Source organism: Salvelinus alpinus, chromosome 20 (genome assembly GCF_045679555.1).
Source record: "Salvelinus alpinus chromosome 20, SLU_Salpinus.1, whole genome shotgun sequence".
Lineage (NCBI taxonomy): Eukaryota > Metazoa > Chordata > Actinopteri > Salmoniformes > Salmonidae > Salvelinus > Salvelinus alpinus.
The window spans coordinates 2231523-2250311 of record NC_092105.1 but is presented as its reverse complement, the minus strand read 5'-3'; the positions used below and the strand labels follow the sequence as shown (position 1 = coordinate 2250311).

The 18789-nt window shown below is 43.1% G+C and overlaps 1 protein-coding gene across 1 annotated transcript in view; it reads right to left on the bottom strand.

The window, feature by feature from the left end:
• The window catches only part of LOC139547260 (unconventional myosin-X-like), a 157773-nt gene that overhangs the window by 100047 nt on the left and 38937 nt on the right, over positions 1-18789 (bottom strand). The window contains exons 2-4 of the mRNA XM_071356319.1: positions 18555-18742; positions 17436-17570; positions 17048-17172 (exon numbers count right to left, since the gene is read on the bottom strand). Of these exons, the coding sequence (XP_071212420.1) occupies positions 17048-17172; positions 17436-17570; positions 18555-18742 (448 nt within the window). The remainder of the gene's footprint in view (positions 1-17047; positions 17173-17435; positions 17571-18554; positions 18743-18789) is intronic.

Genomic DNA, 18789 nt, shown 5'->3' with positions numbered 1-18789 from the left:
ACATTAGTGGTAACAGGTTGAGTCCAGGCCTCAGTAAGGTACATTAGTGGTAACAGGTTGAGTCCTCAGTAAGGTACATTAGTGGTAACAGGTTGAGTCCTCAGTAAGGTACATTAGTGGTAACAGGTTGAGTCCTCAGTAAGGTACATTAGTGGTAACAGGTTGAGTCCTCAGTAAGGAACATTAGTGGTAACAGGTTGAGTCCTCAGTAAGGTACATTAGTGGTAACAGGTTGAGTCCTCAGTAAGGTACATTAGTGGTAACAGGTTGAGTCCTCAGTAAGGTACATTAGTGGTAACAGGTTGAGTCCTCAGTAAGGTACATTAGTGGTAACAGGTTGAGTCCTCAGTAAGGTACATTAGTGGTAACAGGTTGAGTCCTCAGTAAGGTACATTAGTGGTAACAGGTTGAGTCCTCAGTAAGGTACATTAGTGGTAACAGGTTGAGTCCAGTCCTCAGTAAGGTACATTAGTGGTAACAGGTTGAGTCCTCAGTAAGGTACATTAGTGGTAACAGGTTGAGTCCTCAGTAAGGTACATTAGTGGTAACAGGTTGAGTCCTCAGTAAGGTAGATTAGTGGTAACAGGTTCAGTCCAGTCCTCAGTAAGGTACATTAGTGGTAACAGGTTCAGTCCTCAGTAAGGTACATTAGTGGTAACAGGTTGAGTCCTCAGTAAGGTACATTAGTGGTAACAGGTTGAGTCCTCAGTAAGGAACATTAGTGGTAACAGGTTGAGTCCTCAGTAAGGTACATTAGTGGTAACATGTTGAGTCCTCAGTAAGGTACATTAGTGGTAACAGGTTGAGTCCTCAGTAAGGTACATTAGTGGTAACAGGTTGAGTCCAGTCCTCAGTAAGGTACATTAGTGGTAACAGGTTGAGGCCTCAGTAAGGTACATTAGTGGTAACAGGTTGAGTCCTCAGTAAGGAACATTAGTGGTAACAGGTTGAGTCCTCAGTAAGGTACATTAGTGGTAACAGGTTGAGTCCTCAGTAAGGTACATTAGTGGTAACAGGTTGAGTCCAGTCCTCAGTAAGGTACATTATTGGTAACAGGTTGAGTCCTCAGTAAGGTACATTAGTGGTAACAGGTTGAGTCCATGCCTCAGTAAGGTAGATTAGTGGTAACAGGTTGAGTCCTCAGTAAGGTACATTAGTGGTAACAGGTTGAGTCCTCAGTAAGGTACATTAGTGGTAACAGGTTGAGTCCTCAGTAAGGAACATTAGTGGTAACAGGTTGAGTCCTCAGTAAGGTACATTAGTGGTAACAGGTTGAGTCCTCAGTAAGGTACATTAGTGGTAACAGGTTGAGTCCTCAGTAAGGTACATTAGTGGTAACAGGTTGAGTCCTCAGTAAGGAACATTAGTGGTAACAGGTTGAGTCCTCAGTAAGGTACATTAGTGGTAACAGGTTGAGTCCTCAGTAAGGTACATTAGTGGTAACAGGTTGAGTCCTCAGTAAGGTACATTAGTGGTAACAGGTTGAGTCCTCAGTAAGGAACATTAGTGGTAACAGGTTGAGTCCAGTCCTCAGTAAGGTACATTAGTGGTAACAGGTTGAGTCCTCAGTAAGGTACATTAGTGGTAACAGGTTGAGTCCTCAGTAAGGTACATTAGTGGTAACAGGTTGAGTCCTCAGTAAGGTACATTAGTGGTAACAGGTTGAGTCCTCAGTAAGGTACATTAGTGGTAACAGGTTGAGTCCTCAGTAAGGTACATTAGTGGTAACAGGTTGAGTCCTCAGTAAGGTACATTAGTGGTAACAGGTTGAGTCCTCAGTAAGGTACATTAGTGGTAACAGGTTGAGTCCTCAGTAAGGTACATTAGTGGTAACAGGTTGAGTCCTCAGTAAGGTACATTAGTGGTAACAGGTTGAGTCCTCAGTAAGGTACATTAGTGGTAACAGGTTGAGTCCAGGCCTCAGTAAGGTACATTAGTGGTAACAGGTTGAGTCCTCAGTAAGGAACATTAGTGGTAACAGGTTCAGTCCTCAGTAAGGTACATTAGTGGTAACAGGTTCAGTCCTCAGTAAGGTACATTAGTGGTAACCGGTTGAGTCCTCAGTAAGGTACATTAGTGGTAACAGGTTGAGTCCTCAGTAAGGTACATTAGTGGTAACAGGTTGAGTCCTCAGTAAGGTACATTAGTGGTAACAGGTTGAGTCCTCAGTAAGGTGCATTAGTGGTAACAGGTTGAGTCCTCAGTAAGGTACATTAGTGGTAACAGGTTGAGTCCAGGCCTCAGTAAGGTACATTAGTGGTAAAAGGTTGAGTCCTCAGTAAGGTACATTAGTGGTAACAGGTTGAGTCCTCAGTAAGGTACATTAGTGGTAACAGGTTGAGTCCTCAGTAAGGTACATTAGTGGTAACAGGTTGAGTCCTCAGTAAGGTACATTAGTGGTAACAGGTTGAGTCCTCAGTAAGGTACATTAGTGGTAACAGGTTGAGTCCTCAGTAAGGTACATTAGTGGTAACAGGTTGAGTCCTCAGTAAGGTACATTAGTGGTAACAGGTTGAGTCCTCAGTAAGGTACATTAGTGGTAACAGGTTGAGTCCTCAGTAAGGTACATTAGTGGTAACAGGTTGAGTCCAGGCCTCAGTAAGGTACATTAGTGGTAACAGGCTGAGTCCAGTCCTCAGTAAGGTACATTAGTGGTAACAGGTTGAGTCCTCAGTAAGGTACATTAGTGGTAACAGGTTGAGTCATCAGTAAGGTACATTAGTGGTAACAGGTTGAGTCCAGGCCTCAGTAAGGTACATTAGTGGTAACAGGTTGAGTCCTCAGTAAGGTACATTAGTGGTAACAGGTTGAGTCCTCAGTAAGGTACATTAGTGGTAACAGGTTGAGTCCTCAGTAAGGTACATTAGTGGTAACAGGTTGAGTCCTCAGTAAGGAACATTAGTGGTAACAGGTTGAGTCCTCAGTAAGGTACATTAGTGGTAACAGGTTGAGTCCTCAGTAAGGTACATTAGTGGTAACAGGTTGAGTCCTCAGTAAGGTACATTAGTGGTAACAGGTTGAGTCCTCAGTAAGGTACATTAGTGGTAACAGGTTGAGTCCTCAGTAAGGTACATTAGTGGTAACAGGTTGAGTCCTCAGTAAGGTACATTAGTGGTAACAGGTTGAGTCCTCAGTAAGGTACATTAGTGGTAACAGGTTGAGTCCAGTCCTCAGTAAGGTACATTAGTGGTAACAGGTTGAGTCCTCAGTAAGGTACATTAGTGGTAACAGGTTGAGTCCTCAGTAAGGTACATTAGTGGTAACAGGTTGAGTCCTCAGTAAGGTACATTAGTGGTAACAGGTTCAGTCCAGTCGTCAGTAAGGTACATTAGTGGTAACAGGTTCAGTCCTCAGTAAGGTACATTAGTGGTAACAGGTTGAGTCCTCAGTAAGGTACATTAGTGGTAACAGGTTGAGTCCTCAGTAAGGAACATTAGTGGTAACAGGTTGAGTCCTCAGTAAGGTACATTAGTGGTAACATGTTGAGTCCTCAGTAAGGTACATTAGTGGTAACAGGTTGACTCCTCAGTAAGGTACATTAGTGGTAACAGGTTGAGTCCAGTCCTCAGTAAGGTACATTAGTGGTAACAGGTTGAGGCCTCAGTAAGGTACATTAGTGGTAACAGGTTGAGTCCTCAGTAAGGTACATTAGTGGTAACAGGTTGAGTCCTCAGTAAGGTACATTAGTGGTAACAGGTTGAGTCCTCAGTAAGGTACATTAGTGGTAACAGGTTGAGTCCTCAGTAAGGTACATTAGTGGTAACAGGTTGAGTCCTCAGTAAGGTACATTAGTGGTAACAGGTTGAGTCCAGTCCTCAGTAAGGTACATTAGTGGTAACAGGTTGAGTCCTCAGTAAGGTACATTAGTGGTAACAGGTTGAGTCCTCAGTAAGGTACATTAGTGGTAACAGGTTGAGTCCTCAGTAAGGTACATTAGTGGTAACAGGTTCAGTCCAGTCCTCAGTAAGGTACATTAGTGGTAACAGGTTCAGTCCTCAGTAAGGTACATTAGTGGTAACAGGTTGAGTCCTCAGTAAGGTACATTAGTGGTAACAGGTTGAGTCCTCAGTAAGGAACATTAGTGGTAACAGGTTGAGTCCTCAGTAAGGTACATTAGTGGTAACATGTTGAGTCCTCAGTAAGGTACATTAGTGGTAACAGGTTGAGTCCTCAGTAAGGTACATTAGTGGTAACAGGTTGAGTCCAGTCCTCAGTAAGGTACATTAGTGGTAACAGGTTGAGGCCTCAGTAAGTTACATTAGTGGTAACAGGTTGAGTCCTCAGTAAGGAACATTAGTGGTAACAGGTTGAGTCCTCAGTAAGGTACATTAGTGGTAACAGGTTGAGTCCTCAGTAAGGTACATTAGTGGTAACAGGTTGAGTCCAGTCCTCAGTAAGGTACATTATTGGTAACAGGTTGAGTCCTCAGTAAGGTACATTAGTGGTAACAGGTTGAGTCCAGGCCTCAGTAAGGTAGATTAGTGGTAACAGGTTGAGTCCTCAGTAAGGTACATTAGTGGTAACAGGTTGAGTCCTCAGTAAGGTACATTAGTGGTAACAGGTTGAGTCCTCAGTAAGGAACATTAGTGGTAACAGGTTGAGTCCTCAGTAAGGTACATTAGTGGTAACAGGTTGAGTCCTCAGTAAGGTACATTAGTGGTAACAGGTTGAGTCCTCAGTAAGGTACATTAGTGGTAACAGGTTGAGTCCTCAGTAAGGAACATTAGTGGTAACAGGTTGAGTCCTCAGTAAGGTACATTAGTGGTAACAGGTTGAGTCCTCAGTAAGGTACATTAGTGGTAACAGGTTGAGTCCTCAGTAAGGTACATTAGTGGTAACAGGTTGAGTCCTCAGTAAGGAACATTAGTGGTAACAGGTTGAGTCCAGTCCTCAGTAAGGTGCATTAGTGGTAACAGGTTGAGTCCTCAGTAAGGTACATTAGTGGTAACAGGTTGAGTCCAGGCCTCAGTAAGGTACATTAGTGGTAACAGGTTGAGTCCTCAGTAAGGTACATTAGTGGTAACAGGTTGAGTCCTCAGTAAGGTACATTAGTGGTAACAGGTTGAGTCCTCAGTAAGGTACATTAGTGGTAACAGGTTCAGTCCAGTCGTCAGTAAGGTACATTAGTGGTAACAGGTTCAGTCCTCAGTAAGGTACATTAGTGGTAACAGGTTGAGTCCTCAGTAAGGTACATTAGTGGTAACAGGTTGAGTCCTCAGTAAGGAACATTAGTGGTAACAGGTTGAGTCCTCAGTAAGGTACATTAGTGGTAACATGTTGAGTCCTCAGTAAGGTACATTAGTGGTAACAGGTTGACTCCTCAGTAAGGTACATTAGTGGTAACAGGTTGAGTCCAGTCCTCAGTAAGGTACATTAGTGGTAACAGGTTGAGGCCTCAGTAAGGTACATTAGTGGTAACAGGTTGAGTCCTCAGTAAGGTACATTAGTGGTAACAGGTTGAGTCCTCAGTAAGGTACATTAGTGGTAACAGGTTGAGTCCTCAGTAAGGTACATTAGTGGTAACAGGTTGAGTCCTCAGTAAGGTACATTAGTGGTAACAGGTTGAGTCCTCAGTAAGGTACATTAGTGGTAACAGGTTGAGTCCAGTCCTCAGTAAGGTACATTAGTGGTAACAGGTTGAGTCCTCAGTAAGGTACATTAGTGGTAACAGGTTGAGTCCTCAGTAAGGTACATTAGTGGTAACAGGTTGAGTCCTCAGTAAGGTACATTAGTGGTAACAGGTTCAGTCCAGTCCTCAGTAAGGTACATTAGTGGTAACAGGTTCAGTCCTCAGTAAGGTACATTAGTGGTAACAGGTTGAGTCCTCAGTAAGGTACATTAGTGGTAACAGGTTGAGTCCTCAGTAAGGAACATTAGTGGTAACAGGTTGAGTCCTCAGTAAGGTACATTAGTGGTAACATGTTGAGTCCTCAGTAAGGTACATTAGTGGTAACAGGTTGAGTCCTCAGTAAGGTACATTAGTGGTAACAGGTTGAGTCCAGTCCTCAGTAAGGTACATTAGTGGTAACAGGTTGAGGCCTCAGTAAGTTACATTAGTGGTAACAGGTTGAGTCCTCAGTAAGGAACATTAGTGGTAACAGGTTGAGTCCTCAGTAAGGTACATTAGTGGTAACAGGTTGAGTCCTCAGTAAGGTACATTAGTGGTAACAGGTTGAGTCCAGTCCTCAGTAAGGTACATTATTGGTAACAGGTTGAGTCCTCAGTAAGGTACATTAGTGGTAACAGGTTGAGTCCAGGCCTCAGTAAGGTAGATTAGTGGTAACAGGTTGAGTCCTCAGTAAGGTACATTAGTGGTAACAGGTTGAGTCCTCAGTAAGGTACATTAGTGGTAACAGGTTGAGTCCTCAGTAAGGAACATTAGTGGTAACAGGTTGAGTCCTCAGTAAGGTACATTAGTGGTAACAGGTTGAGTCCTCAGTAAGGTACATTAGTGGTAACAGGTTGAGTCCTCAGTAAGGTACATTAGTGGTAACAGGTTGAGTCCTCAGTAAGGAACATTAGTGGTAACAGGTTGAGTCCTCAGTAAGGTACATTAGTGGTAACAGGTTGAGTCCTCAGTAAGGTACATTAGTGGTAACAGGTTGAGTCCTCAGTAAGGTACATTAGTGGTAACAGGTTGAGTCCTCAGTAAGGAACATTAGTGGTAACAGGTTGAGTCCAGTCCTCAGTAAGGTGCATTAGTGGTAACAGGTTGAGTCCTCAGTAAGGTACATTAGTGGTAACAGGTTGAGTCCAGGCCTCAGTAAGGTACATTAGTGGTAAAAGGTTGAGTCCTCAGTAAGGTACATTAGTGGTAACAGGTTGAGTCCTCAGTAAGGTACATTAGTGGTAACAGGTTGAGTCCTCAGTAAGGTACATTAGTGGTAACAGGTTGAGTCCTCAGTAAGGTACATTAGTGGTAACAGGTTGAGTCCTCAGTAAGGTACATTAGTGGTAACAGGTTGAGTCCTCAGTAAGGTACATTAGTGGTAACAGGTTGAGTCCTCAGTAAGGTACATTAGTGGTAACAGGTTGAGTCCTCAGTAAGGTACATTAGTGGTAACAGGTTGAGTCCAGGCCTCAGTAAGGTACATTAGTGGTAACAGGCTGAGTCCAGTCCTCAGTAAGGTACATTAGTGGTAACAGGTTGAGTCCTCAGTAAGGTACATTAGTGGTAACAGGTTGAGTCATCAGTAAGGTACATTAGTGGTAACAGGTTGAGTCCAGGCCTCAGTAAGGTACATTAGTGGTAACAGGTTGAGTCCTCAGTAAGGTACATTAGTGGTAACAGGTTGAGTCCTCAGTAAGGTACATTAGTGGTAACAGGTTGAGTCCTCAGTAAGGTACATTAGTGGTAACAGGTTGAGTCCTCAGTAAGGAACATTAGTGGTAACAGGTTGAGTCCTCAGTAAGGTACATTAGTGGTAACAGGTTGAGTCCTCAGTAAGGTACATTAGTGGTAACAGGTTGAGTCCTCAGTAAGGTACATTAGTGGTAACAGGTTGAGTCCTCAGTAAGGTACATTAGTGGTAACAGGTTGAGTCCTCAGTAAGGTACATTAGTGGTAACAGGTTGAGTCCTCAGTAAGGTACATTAGTGGTAACAGGTTGAGTCCTCAGTAAGGTACATTAGTGGTAACAGGTTGAGTCCAGTCCTCAGTAAGGTACATTAGTGGTAACAGGTTGAGTCCTCAGTAAGGTACATTAGTGGTAACAGGTTGAGTCCTCAGTAAGGTACATTAGTGGTAACAGGTTGAGTCCTCAGTAAGGTACATTAGTGGTAACAGGTTCAGTCCAGTCCTCAGTAAGGTACATTAGTGGTAACAGGTTCAGTCCTCAGTAAGGTACATTAGTGGTAACAGGTTGAGTCCTCAGTAAGGTACATTAGTGGTAACAGGTTGAGTCCTCAGTAAGGAACATTAGTGGTAACAGGTTGAGTCCTCAGTAAGGTACATTAGTGGTAACATGTTGAGTCCTCAGTAAGGTACATTAGTGGTAACAGGTTGAGTCCTCAGTAAGGTACATTAGTGGTAACAGGTTGAGTCCAGTCCTCAGTAAGGTACATTAGTGGTAACAGGTTGAGGCCTCAGTAAGGTACATTAGTGGTAACAGGTTGAGTCCTCAGTAAGGTACATTAGTGGTAACAGGTTGAGTCCTCAGTAAGGTACATTAGTGGTAACAGGTTGAGTCCTCAGTAAGGTACATTAGTGGTAACAGGTTGAGTCCTCAGTAAGGTACATTAGTGGTAACAGGTTGAGTCCTCAGTAAGGTACATTAGTGGTAACAGGTTGAGTCCAGTCCTCAGTAAGGTACATTAGTGGTAACAGGTTGAGTCCTCAGTAAGGTACATTAGTGGTAACAGGTTGAGTCCTCAGTAAGGTACATTAGTGGTAACAGGTTGAGTCCTCAGTAAGGTACATTAGTGGTAACAGGTTCAGTCCAGTCCTCAGTAAGGTACATTAGTGGTAACAGGTTCAGTCCTCAGTAAGGTACATTAGTGGTAACAGGTTGAGTCCTCAGTAAGGTACATTAGTGGTAACAGGTTGAGTCCTCAGTAAGGAACATTAGTGGTAACAGGTTGAGTCCTCAGTAAGGTACATTAGTGGTAACATGTTGAGTCCTCAGTAAGGTACATTAGTGGTAACAGGTTGAGTCCTCAGTAAGGTACATTAGTGGTAACAGGTTGAGTCCAGTCCTCAGTAAGGTACATTAGTGGTAACAGGTTGAGGCCTCAGTAAGGTACATTAGTGGTAACAGGTTGAGTCCTCAGTAAGGAACATTAGTGGTAACAGGTTGAGTCCTCAGTAAGGTACATTAGTGGTAACAGGTTGAGTCCTCAGTAAGGTACATTAGTGGTAACAGGTTGAGTCCAGTCCTCAGTAAGGTACATTATTGGTAACAGGTTGAGTCCTCAGTAAGGTACATTAGTGGTAACAGGTTGAGTCCAGGCCTCAGTAAGGTAGATTAGTGGTAACAGGTTGAGTCCTCAGTAAGGTACATTAGTGGTAACAGGTTGAGTCCTCAGTAAGGTACATTAGTGGTAACAGGTTGAGTCCTCAGTAAGGAACATTAGTGGTAACAGGTTGAGTCCTCAGTAAGGTACATTAGTGGTAACAGGTTGAGTCCTCAGTAAGGTACATTAGTGGTAACAGGTTGAGTCCTCAGTAAGGTACATTAGTGGTAACAGGTTGAGTCCTCAGTAAGGAACATTAGTGGTAACAGGTTGAGTCCTCAGTAAGGTACATTAGTGGTAACAGGTTGAGTCCTCAGTAAGGTACATTAGTGGTAACAGGTTGAGTCCTCAGTAAGGTACATTAGTGGTAACAGGTTGAGTCCTCAGTAAGGAACATTAGTGGTAACAGGTTGAGTCCAGTCCTCAGTAAGGTACATTAGTGGTAACAGGTTGAGTCCTCAGTAAGGTACATTAGTGGTAACAGGTTGAGTCCTCAGTAAGGTACATTAGTGGTAACAGGTTGAGTCCTCAGTAAGGTACATTAGTGGTAACAGGTTGAGTCCTCAGTAAGGTACATTAGTGGTAACAGGTTGAGTCCTCAGTAAGGTACATTAGTGGTAACAGGTTGAGTCCTCAGTAAGGTACATTAGTGGTAACAGGTTGAGTCCTCAGTAAGGTACATTAGTGGTAACAGGTTGAGTCCTCAGTAAGGTACATTAGTGGTAACAGGTTGAGTCCTCAGTAAGGTACATTAGTGGTAACAGGTTGAGTCCTCAGTAAGGTACATTAGTGGTAACAGGTTGAGTCCAGGCCTCAGTAAGGTACATTAGTGGTAACAGGTTGAGTCCTCAGTAAGGAACATTAGTGGTAACAGGTTCAGTCCTCAGTAAGGTACATTAGTGGTAACAGGTTCAGTCCTCAGTAAGGTACATTAGTGGTAACCGGTTGAGTCCTCAGTAAGGTACATTAGTGGTAACAGGTTGAGTCCTCAGTAAGGTACATTAGTGGTAACAGGTTGAGTCCTCAGTAAGGTACATTAGTGGTAACAGGTTGAGTCCTCAGTAAGGTGCATTAGTGGTAACAGGTTGAGTCCTCAGTAAGGTACATTAGTGGTAACAGGTTGAGTCCAGGCCTCAGTAAGGTACATTAGTGGTAAAAGGTTGAGTCCTCAGTAAGGTACATTAGTGGTAACAGGTTGAGTCCTCAGTAAGGTACATTAGTGGTAACAGGTTGAGTCCTCAGTAAGGTACATTAGTGGTAACAGGTTGAGTCCTCAGTAAGGTACATTAGTGGTAACAGGTTGAGTCCTCAGTAAGGTACATTAGTGGTAACAGGTTGAGTCCTCAGTAAGGTACATTAGTGGTAACAGGTTGAGTCCTCAGTAAGGTACATTAGTGGTAACAGGTTGAGTCCTCAGTAAGGTACATTAGTGGTAACAGGTTGAGTCCTCAGTAAGGTACATTAGTGGTAACAGGTTGAGTCCAGGCCTCAGTAAGGTACATTAGTGGTAACAGGCTGAGTCCAGTCCTCAGTAAGGTACATTAGTGGTAACAGGTTGAGTCCTCAGTAAGGTACATTAGTGGTAACAGGTTGAGTCATCAGTAAGGTACATTAGTGGTAACAGGTTGAGTCCAGGCCTCAGTAAGGTACATTAGTGGTAACAGGTTGAGTCCTCAGTAAGGTACATTAGTGGTAACAGGTTGAGTCCTCAGTAAGGTACATTAGTGGTAACAGGTTGAGTCCTCAGTAAGGTACATTAGTGGTAACAGGTTGAGTCCTCAGTAAGGAACATTAGTGGTAACAGGTTGAGTCCTCAGTAAGGTACATTAGTGGTAACAGGTTGAGTCCTCAGTAAGGTACATTAGTGGTAACAGGTTGAGTCCTCAGTAAGGTACATTAGTGGTAACAGGTTGAGTCCTCAGTAAGGTACATTAGTGGTAACAGGTTGAGTCCTCAGTAAGGTACATTAGTGGTAACAGGTTGAGTCCTCAGTAAGGTACATTAGTGGTAACAGGTTGAGTCCTCAGTAAGGTACATTAGTGGTAACAGGTTGAGTCCAGTCCTCAGTAAGGTACATTAGTGGTAACAGGTTGAGTCCTCAGTAAGGTACATTAGTGGTAACAGGTTGAGTCCTCAGTAAGGTACATTAGTGGTAACAGGTTGAGTCCTCAGTAAGGTACATTAGTGGTAACAGGTTCAGTCCAGTCCTCAGTAAGGTACATTAGTGGTAACAGGTTCAGTCCTCAGTAAGGTACATTAGTGGTAACAGGTTGAGTCCTCAGTAAGGTACATTAGTGGTAACAGGTTGAGTCCTCAGTAAGGAACATTAGTGGTAACAGGTTGAGTCCTCAGTAAGGTACATTAGTGGTAACATGTTGAGTCCTCAGTAAGGTACATTAGTGGTAACAGGTTGAGTCCTCAGTAAGGTACATTAGTGGTAACAGGTTGAGTCCAGTCCTCAGTAAGGTACATTAGTGGTAACAGGTTGAGGCCTCAGTAAGGTACATTAGTGGTAACAGGTTGAGTCCTCAGTAAGGAACATTAGTGGTAACAGGTTGAGTCCTCAGTAAGGTACATTAGTGGTAACAGGTTGAGTCCTCAGTAAGGTACATTAGTGGTAACAGGTTGAGTCCAGTCCTCAGTAAGGTACATTATTGGTAACAGGTTGAGTCCTCAGTAAGGTACATTAGTGGTAACAGGTTGAGTCCAGGCCTCAGTAAGGTAGATTAGTGGTAACAGGTTGAGTCCTCAGTAAGGTACATTAGTGGTAACAGGTTGAGTCCTCAGTAAGGTACATTAGTGGTAACAGGTTGAGTCCTCAGTAAGGTACATTAGTGGTAACAGGTTGAGTCCTCAGTAAGGTACATTAGTGGTAACAGGTTGAGTCCTCAGTAAGGTACATTAGTGGTAACAGGTTGAGTCCTCAGTAAGGTACATTAGTGGTAACAGGTTGAGTCCTCAGTAAGGTACATTAGTGGTAACAGGTTGAGTCCTCAGTAAGGTACATTAGTGGTAACAGGTTGAGTCCTCAGTAAGGTACATTAGTGGTAACAGGTTGAGTCCTCAGTAAGGTACATTAGTGGTAACAGGTTCAGTCCAGTCCTCAGTAAGGTACATTAGTGGTAACAGGTTCAGTCCTCAGTAAGGTACATTAGTGGTAACAGGTTGAGTCCTCAGTAAGGTACATTAGTGGTAACAGGTTGAGTCCTCAGTAAGGAACATTAGTGGTAACAGGTTGAGTCCTCAGTAAGGTACATTAGTGGTAACATGTTGAGTCCTCAGTAAGGTACATTAGTGGTAACAGGTTGAGTCCTCAGTAAGGTACATTAGTGGTAACAGGTTGAGTCCAGTCCTCAGTAAGGTACATTAGTGGTAACAGGTTGAGGCCTCAGTAAGGTACATTAGTGGTAACAGGTTGAGTCCTCAGTAAGGAACATTAGTGGTAACAGGTTGAGTCCTCAGTAAGGTACATTAGTGGTAACAGGTTGAGTCCTCAGTAAGGTACATTAGTGGTAACAGGTTGAGTCCAGTCCTCAGTAAGGTACATTATTGGTAACAGGTTGAGTCCTCAGTAAGGTACATTAGTGGTAACAGGTTGAGTCCAGGCCTCAGTAAGGTAGATTAGTGGTAACAGGTTGAGTCCTCAGTAAGGTACATTAGTGGTAACAGGTTGAGTCCTCAGTAAGGTACATTAGTGGTAACAGGTTGAGTCCTCAGTAAGGTACATTAGTGGTAACAGGTTGAGTCCTCAGTAAGGTACATTAGTGGTAACAGGTTGAGTCCAGGCCTCAGTAAGGTAGATTAGTGGTAACAGGTTGAGTCCTCAGTAAGGTACATTAGTGGTAACAGGTTGAGTCCTCAGTAAGGTACATTAGTGGTAACAGGTTGAGTCCTCAGTAAGGTACATTAGTGGTAACAGGTTGAGTCCTCAGTAAGGTACATTAGTGGTAACAGGTTGAGGCCTCAGTAAGGTGCATTAGTGGTAAAAGGTTGAGTCCTCAGTAAGGTACATTAGTGGTAACAGGTTGAGTCCAGTCCTCAGTAAGGTACATTAGTGGTAACAGGTTGAGTCCTCAGTAAGGTACATTAGTGGTAACAGGTTGAGTCCTCAGTAAGGAACATTAGTGGTAACAGGTTGAGTCCTCAGTAAGGAACATTAGTGGTAACAGGTTGAGTCCTCAGTAAGGTACATTAGTGGTAACAGGTTGAGTCCAGTCCTCAGTAAGGTACATTAGTGGTAACAGGTTGAGTCCTCAGTAAGGTACATTAGTGGTAACAGGTTGAGTCCTCAGTAAGGAACATTAGTGGTAACAGGTTGAGTCCAGGCCTCAGTAAGGTACATTAGTAGTAACAGGTTGAGTCCTCAGTAAGGTACATTAGTGGTAACAGGTTGAGTCCTCAGTAAGGTACATTAGTGGTAACAGGTTGAGGCCTCAGTAAGGTACATTAGTGGTAACAGGTTGAGTCCTCAGTAAGGTACATTAGTGGTAACAGGTTGAGTCCAGTCCTCAGTAAGGTACATTAGTGGTAACAGGTTGAGTCCTCAGTAAGGTACATTAGTGGTAACAGGTTGAGTCCTCAGTAAGGTACATTAGTGGTAACAGGTTGAGTCCTCAGTAAGGTACATTAGTGGTAACAGGTTGAGTCCTCAGTAAGGTACATTAGTGGTAACAGGTTGAGTCCAGTCCTCGGTAAGGTACATTAGTGGTAACAGGTTGAGTCCAGGCCTCAGTAAGGTACATTAGTGGTAACAGGTTGAGTCCAGGCCTCAGTAAGGTACATTAGTGGTAACAGGTTGAGTCCTCAGTAAGGTACATTAGTGGTAACAGGTTGAGTCCTCAGTAAGGTACATTAGTGGTAACAGGTTGAGTCCTCAGTAAGGTACATTAGTGGTAACAGGTTGAGTCCTCAGTAAGGTACATTAGTGGTAACAGGTTGAGTCCTCAGTAAGGTACATTAGTGGTAACAGGTTGAGTCCTCAGTAAGGTACATTAGTGGTAACAGGTTGAGTCCTCAGTAAGGTACATTAGTGGTAACAGGTTGAGTCCAGTCCTCAGTAAGGTACATTAGTGGTAACAGGTTGAGTCCAGTCCTCAGTAAGGTACATTAGTGGTAACAGGTTGAGTCCAGGCCTCAGTAAGGTACATTAGTGGTAAAAGGTTGAGTCCTCAGTAAGGTACATTAGTGGTAACAGGTTGAGTCCTCAGTAAGGTACATTAGTGGTAACAGGTTGAGTCCTCAGTAAGGTACATTAGTGGTAACAGGTTGAGTCCTCAGTAAGGTACATTAGTGGTAACAGGTTGAGTCCTCAGTAAGGTACATTAGTGGTAACAGGTTCAGTCCAGGCCTCAGTAAGGTACATTAGTGGTAACAGGTTGAGTCCTCAGTAAGGTACATTAGTGGTAACAGGTTGAGTCCTCAGTAAGGTACATTAGTGGTAACAGGTTGAGTCCTCAGTAAGGTACATTAGTGGTAACAGGTTGAGTCCAGGCCTCAGTAAGGTACATTAGTGGTAACAGGTTGAGTCCTCAGTAAGGTACATTAGTGGTAACAGGTTGAGTCCAGGCCTCAGTAAGGTAGATTAGTGGTAACAGGTTGAGTCCTCAGTAAGGTACATTAGTGGTAACAGGTTGAGTCCTCAGTAAGGTACATTAGTGGTAACAGGTTGAGTCTTCAGTAAGGTACATTAGTGGTAACAGGTTGAGTCTTCAGTAAGGTACATTAGTGGTAACAGGTTGAGTCCTCAGTAAGGTACATTAGTGGTAACAGGTTGAGTCCTCAGTAAGGTACATTAGTGGTAACAGGTTGAGTCCTCAGTAAGGAACATTAGTGGTAACAGGTTGAGTCCTCAGTAAGGAACATTAGTGGTAACAGGTTGAGTCCTCAGTAAGGTACATTAGTGGTAACAGGTTGAGTCCTCAGTAAGGTACATTAGTGGTAACAGGTTCAGTCCTCAGTAAGGAACATTAGTGGTAACAGGTTGAGTCCTCAGTAAGGTACATTAGTGGTAACAGGTTGAGTCCAGTCCTCAGTAAGGTACATTAGTGGTAACAGGTTGAGTCCAGGCCTCAGTAAGGTAGATTAGTGGTAACAGGTTGAGTCCTCAGTAAGGTACATTAGTGGTAACAGGTTGAGTCCTCAGTAAGGTACATTAGTGGTAACAGGTTGAGTCCTCAGTAAGGTACATTAGTGGTAACAGGTTGAGTCCTCAGTAAGGTACATTAGTGGTAACAGGTTGAGTCCTCAGTAAGGTACATTAGTGGTAACAGGTTGAGTCCAGGCCTCAGTAAGGTACATTAGTGGTAACAGGTTGAGTCCAGGCCTCAGTAAGGTACATTAGTGGTAACAGGTTGAGTCCTCAGTAAGGTACATTAGTGGTAACAGGTTGAGTCCTCAGTAAGGTACATTAGTGGTAACAGGTTGAGTCCTCAGTAAGGTACATTAGTGGTAACAGGTTGAGTCCTCAGTAAGGAACATTAGTGGTAACAGGTTGAGTCCTCAGTAAGGTACATTAGTGGTAACAGGTTGAGTCCTCAGTAAGGTACATTAGTGGTAACAGGTTGAGTCCTCAGTAAGGTACATTAGTGGTAACAGGTTGAGTCCTCAGTAAGGTACATTAGTGGTAACAGGTTGAGTCCAGGCCTCAGTAAGGTAGATTAGTGGTAACAGGTTGAGTCCTCAGTAAGGTACATTAGTGGTAACAGGTTGAGTCCTCAGTAAGGTACATTAGTGGTAACAGGTTGAGTCTTCAGTAAGGTACATTAGTGGTAACAGGTTGAGTCTTCAGTAAGGTACATTAGTGGTAACAGGTTGAGTCCTCAGTAAGGTACATTAGTGGTAACAGGTTGAGTCCTCAGTAAGGTACATTAGTGGTAACAGGTTGAGTCCTCAGTAAGGAACATTAGTGGTAACAGGTTGAGTCCTCAGTAAGGTACATTAGTGGTAACAGGTTGAGTCCTCAGTAAGGTACATTAGTGGTAACAGGTTCAGTCCTCAGTAAGGAACATTAGTGGTAACAGGTTGAGTCCTCAGTAAGGTACATTAGTGGTAACAGGTTGAGTCCAGTCGTCAGTAAGGTACATTAGTGGTAACAGGTTGAGTCCAGGCCTCAGTAAGGTACATTAGTGGTAACAGGTTGAGTCCTCAGTAAGGTACATTAGTGGTAACAGGTTGAGTCCTCAGTAAGGAACATTAGTGGTAACAGGTTGAGTCCTCAGTAAGGTACATTAGTGGTAACAGGTTGAGTCCTCAGTAAGGAACATTAGTGGTAACAGGTTGAGTCCTCAGTAAGGTACATTAGTGGTAACAGGTTGAGTCCTCAGTAAGGTACATTAGTGGTAACAGGTTGAGTCCTCAGTAAGGTACATTAGTGGTAACAGGTTGAGTCCTCAGTAAGGTACATTAGTGGTAACAGGTTGAGTCCAGTCCTCAGTAAGGTACATTAGTGGTAACAGGTTGAGTCCAGGCCTCAGTAAGGTACATTAGTGGTAACAGGTTGAGTCCTCAGTAAGGTACATTAGTGGTAACAGGTTGAGTCCTCAGTAAGGTACATTAGTGGTAACAGGTTGAGTCCTCAGTAAGGTACATTAGTGGTAACAGGTTGAGTCCTCAGTAAGGTATATTAGTGGTAACAGGTTGAGTCCTCAGTAAGGTACATTAGTGGTAACAGGTTGAGTCATCAGTAAGGTACATTAGTGGTAACAGGTTGAGTCCTCAGTAAGGTACATTAGTGGTAACAGGTTGAGTCCTCAGTAAGGTACATTAGTGGTAACAGGTTGAGTCCTCAGTAAGGTACATTAGTGGTAACAGGTTGAGTCCTCAGTAAGGTACATTAGTGGTAACAGGTTGAGTCCTCAGTAAGGTACATTAGTGGTAACAGGTTGAGTCCTCAGTAAGGTACATTAGTGGTAACAGGTTGAGTCATCAGTAAGGTACATTAGTGGTAACAGGTTGAGTCCTCAGTAAGGTACATTAGTGGTAACAGGTTGAGTCCTCAGTAAGGTACATTAGTGGTAACAGGTTGAGTCCTCAGTAAGGTAGATTAGTGTTAATAGGTGTTAATAGGTCCTCAGTACATGAATGGGGTAGAGGATACAGTCTATGATGCAGCCTCCCTGGATGTTCCCACTCTGGGAGAAGTGGAGCTGGATAAACTTCCCAAAGCGGGAAGAGTTGTTGTTGTAAACCGTCTTGGCATTCCCAAACGCCTCCATGATGGGGCTGGAGGAGAAAGAGAGGGAGAGAAAGAGAAAGAGAGGGAGAGGGAGAGGGAGAGGGAGAGGGAGAGAGAGAGAGAGAGAGAGAGAGAGAAAGAAAGTGTGTTGAACTCTTACTTACAAGCCCTTAAATACCAATGCAGTTAAAAAAAAAAATAGAGTCAAGACAATATTTACTAAATAAACTAAAGTAAATAAAATAAAATTCAAGTAACACAATATCATAACAATAATGAGTCTATATACAGGGGGTACCGGTACAGTTACCTGCTCTGTACGATGGCCTGTTCCACGCGGGTGCTCCTCTCAGAGGGGGCTGTCCCGGCAGACTTCTGTGACATCACAGACAGGAACTGGAGCAGCAGCTTGGTACTCTCTGTCTTCCCTGCTCCTGACTCTCCACTGGAGATACACACATACGTCAGCTATCAATAGACATGACATATGACTATAGACATGACATATGACTATATACATGACATATGACTATATACATGACATATGACTATATACATGACATATGACTATAGACATGACATATGACTATAGGCATGACATATGACTATATACATGACATATGACTATATACATGACATATGACTTTAGACATGACATATGACTATAGGCATGACATATGACTATATACATGACATATGACTATATACATGACATATGACTATAGACATGACATATGACTATAGGCATGACATATGACTATATACATGACATATGACTATATACATGACATATGACAATAGACATGACATATGACAATATAAATGACATATGACAATATAAATGACATATGACGATACACATGACAATACACAAGACATATGTCTATATACACATGACATATGTCTATATACATGACATATGACTATAGGCATGACATATGACTATATACATGACATATGACTGTAGACATGACATATGACTATATACATGACATATGACAATATACATGACATATGACAATATACATGACATATGACTATAGACATGCCATATGACTATATACATGACATATGACTATAGACATGACATACGACTATAGCCATGTCATATGCCTATATACACGACATATGACTATATACATGCCATATGACTATATACATGACATATGACTGTAGACATGACATATGACTATATACATGACATATGACTATATACACTAAATGGGGTTCAGTTCACCATGTATTAAACTATGTGTGTGTGTGTGTGTGTGTGTGTGTGTGTGTGTGTGTGTGTGTGTGTGTGTGTGTGTGTGTGTGTGTGTGTGTATGTGTGTGTGTGTGTGTGTGTGTGTGTGTGTGTGTGTGTGGTCTCTCGTGACGACAGTAGCTACTAGTTAATGCCATGTTCCCAAGGCCCTGGTGAACTGACCTGATGAGAACACACTGGCTGTCGTGTCTCTTCCAGAGACAGCGGTAACACTCGTTGGCCACAGCGAAGATATGAGGGGGCAGCTCTCCCAGGTGGTGTCTACTGTACAGGTCTACTGCTGCTGGGTCGTACAGACCTGAGATCTGCTTATAGGGGTTCACCGCTGCCAGGATTGACCCTATGTTGGTCTGGTGGGTGGGGGGGGGGAGAGATAATTGTCTGATTAATTTGCTGG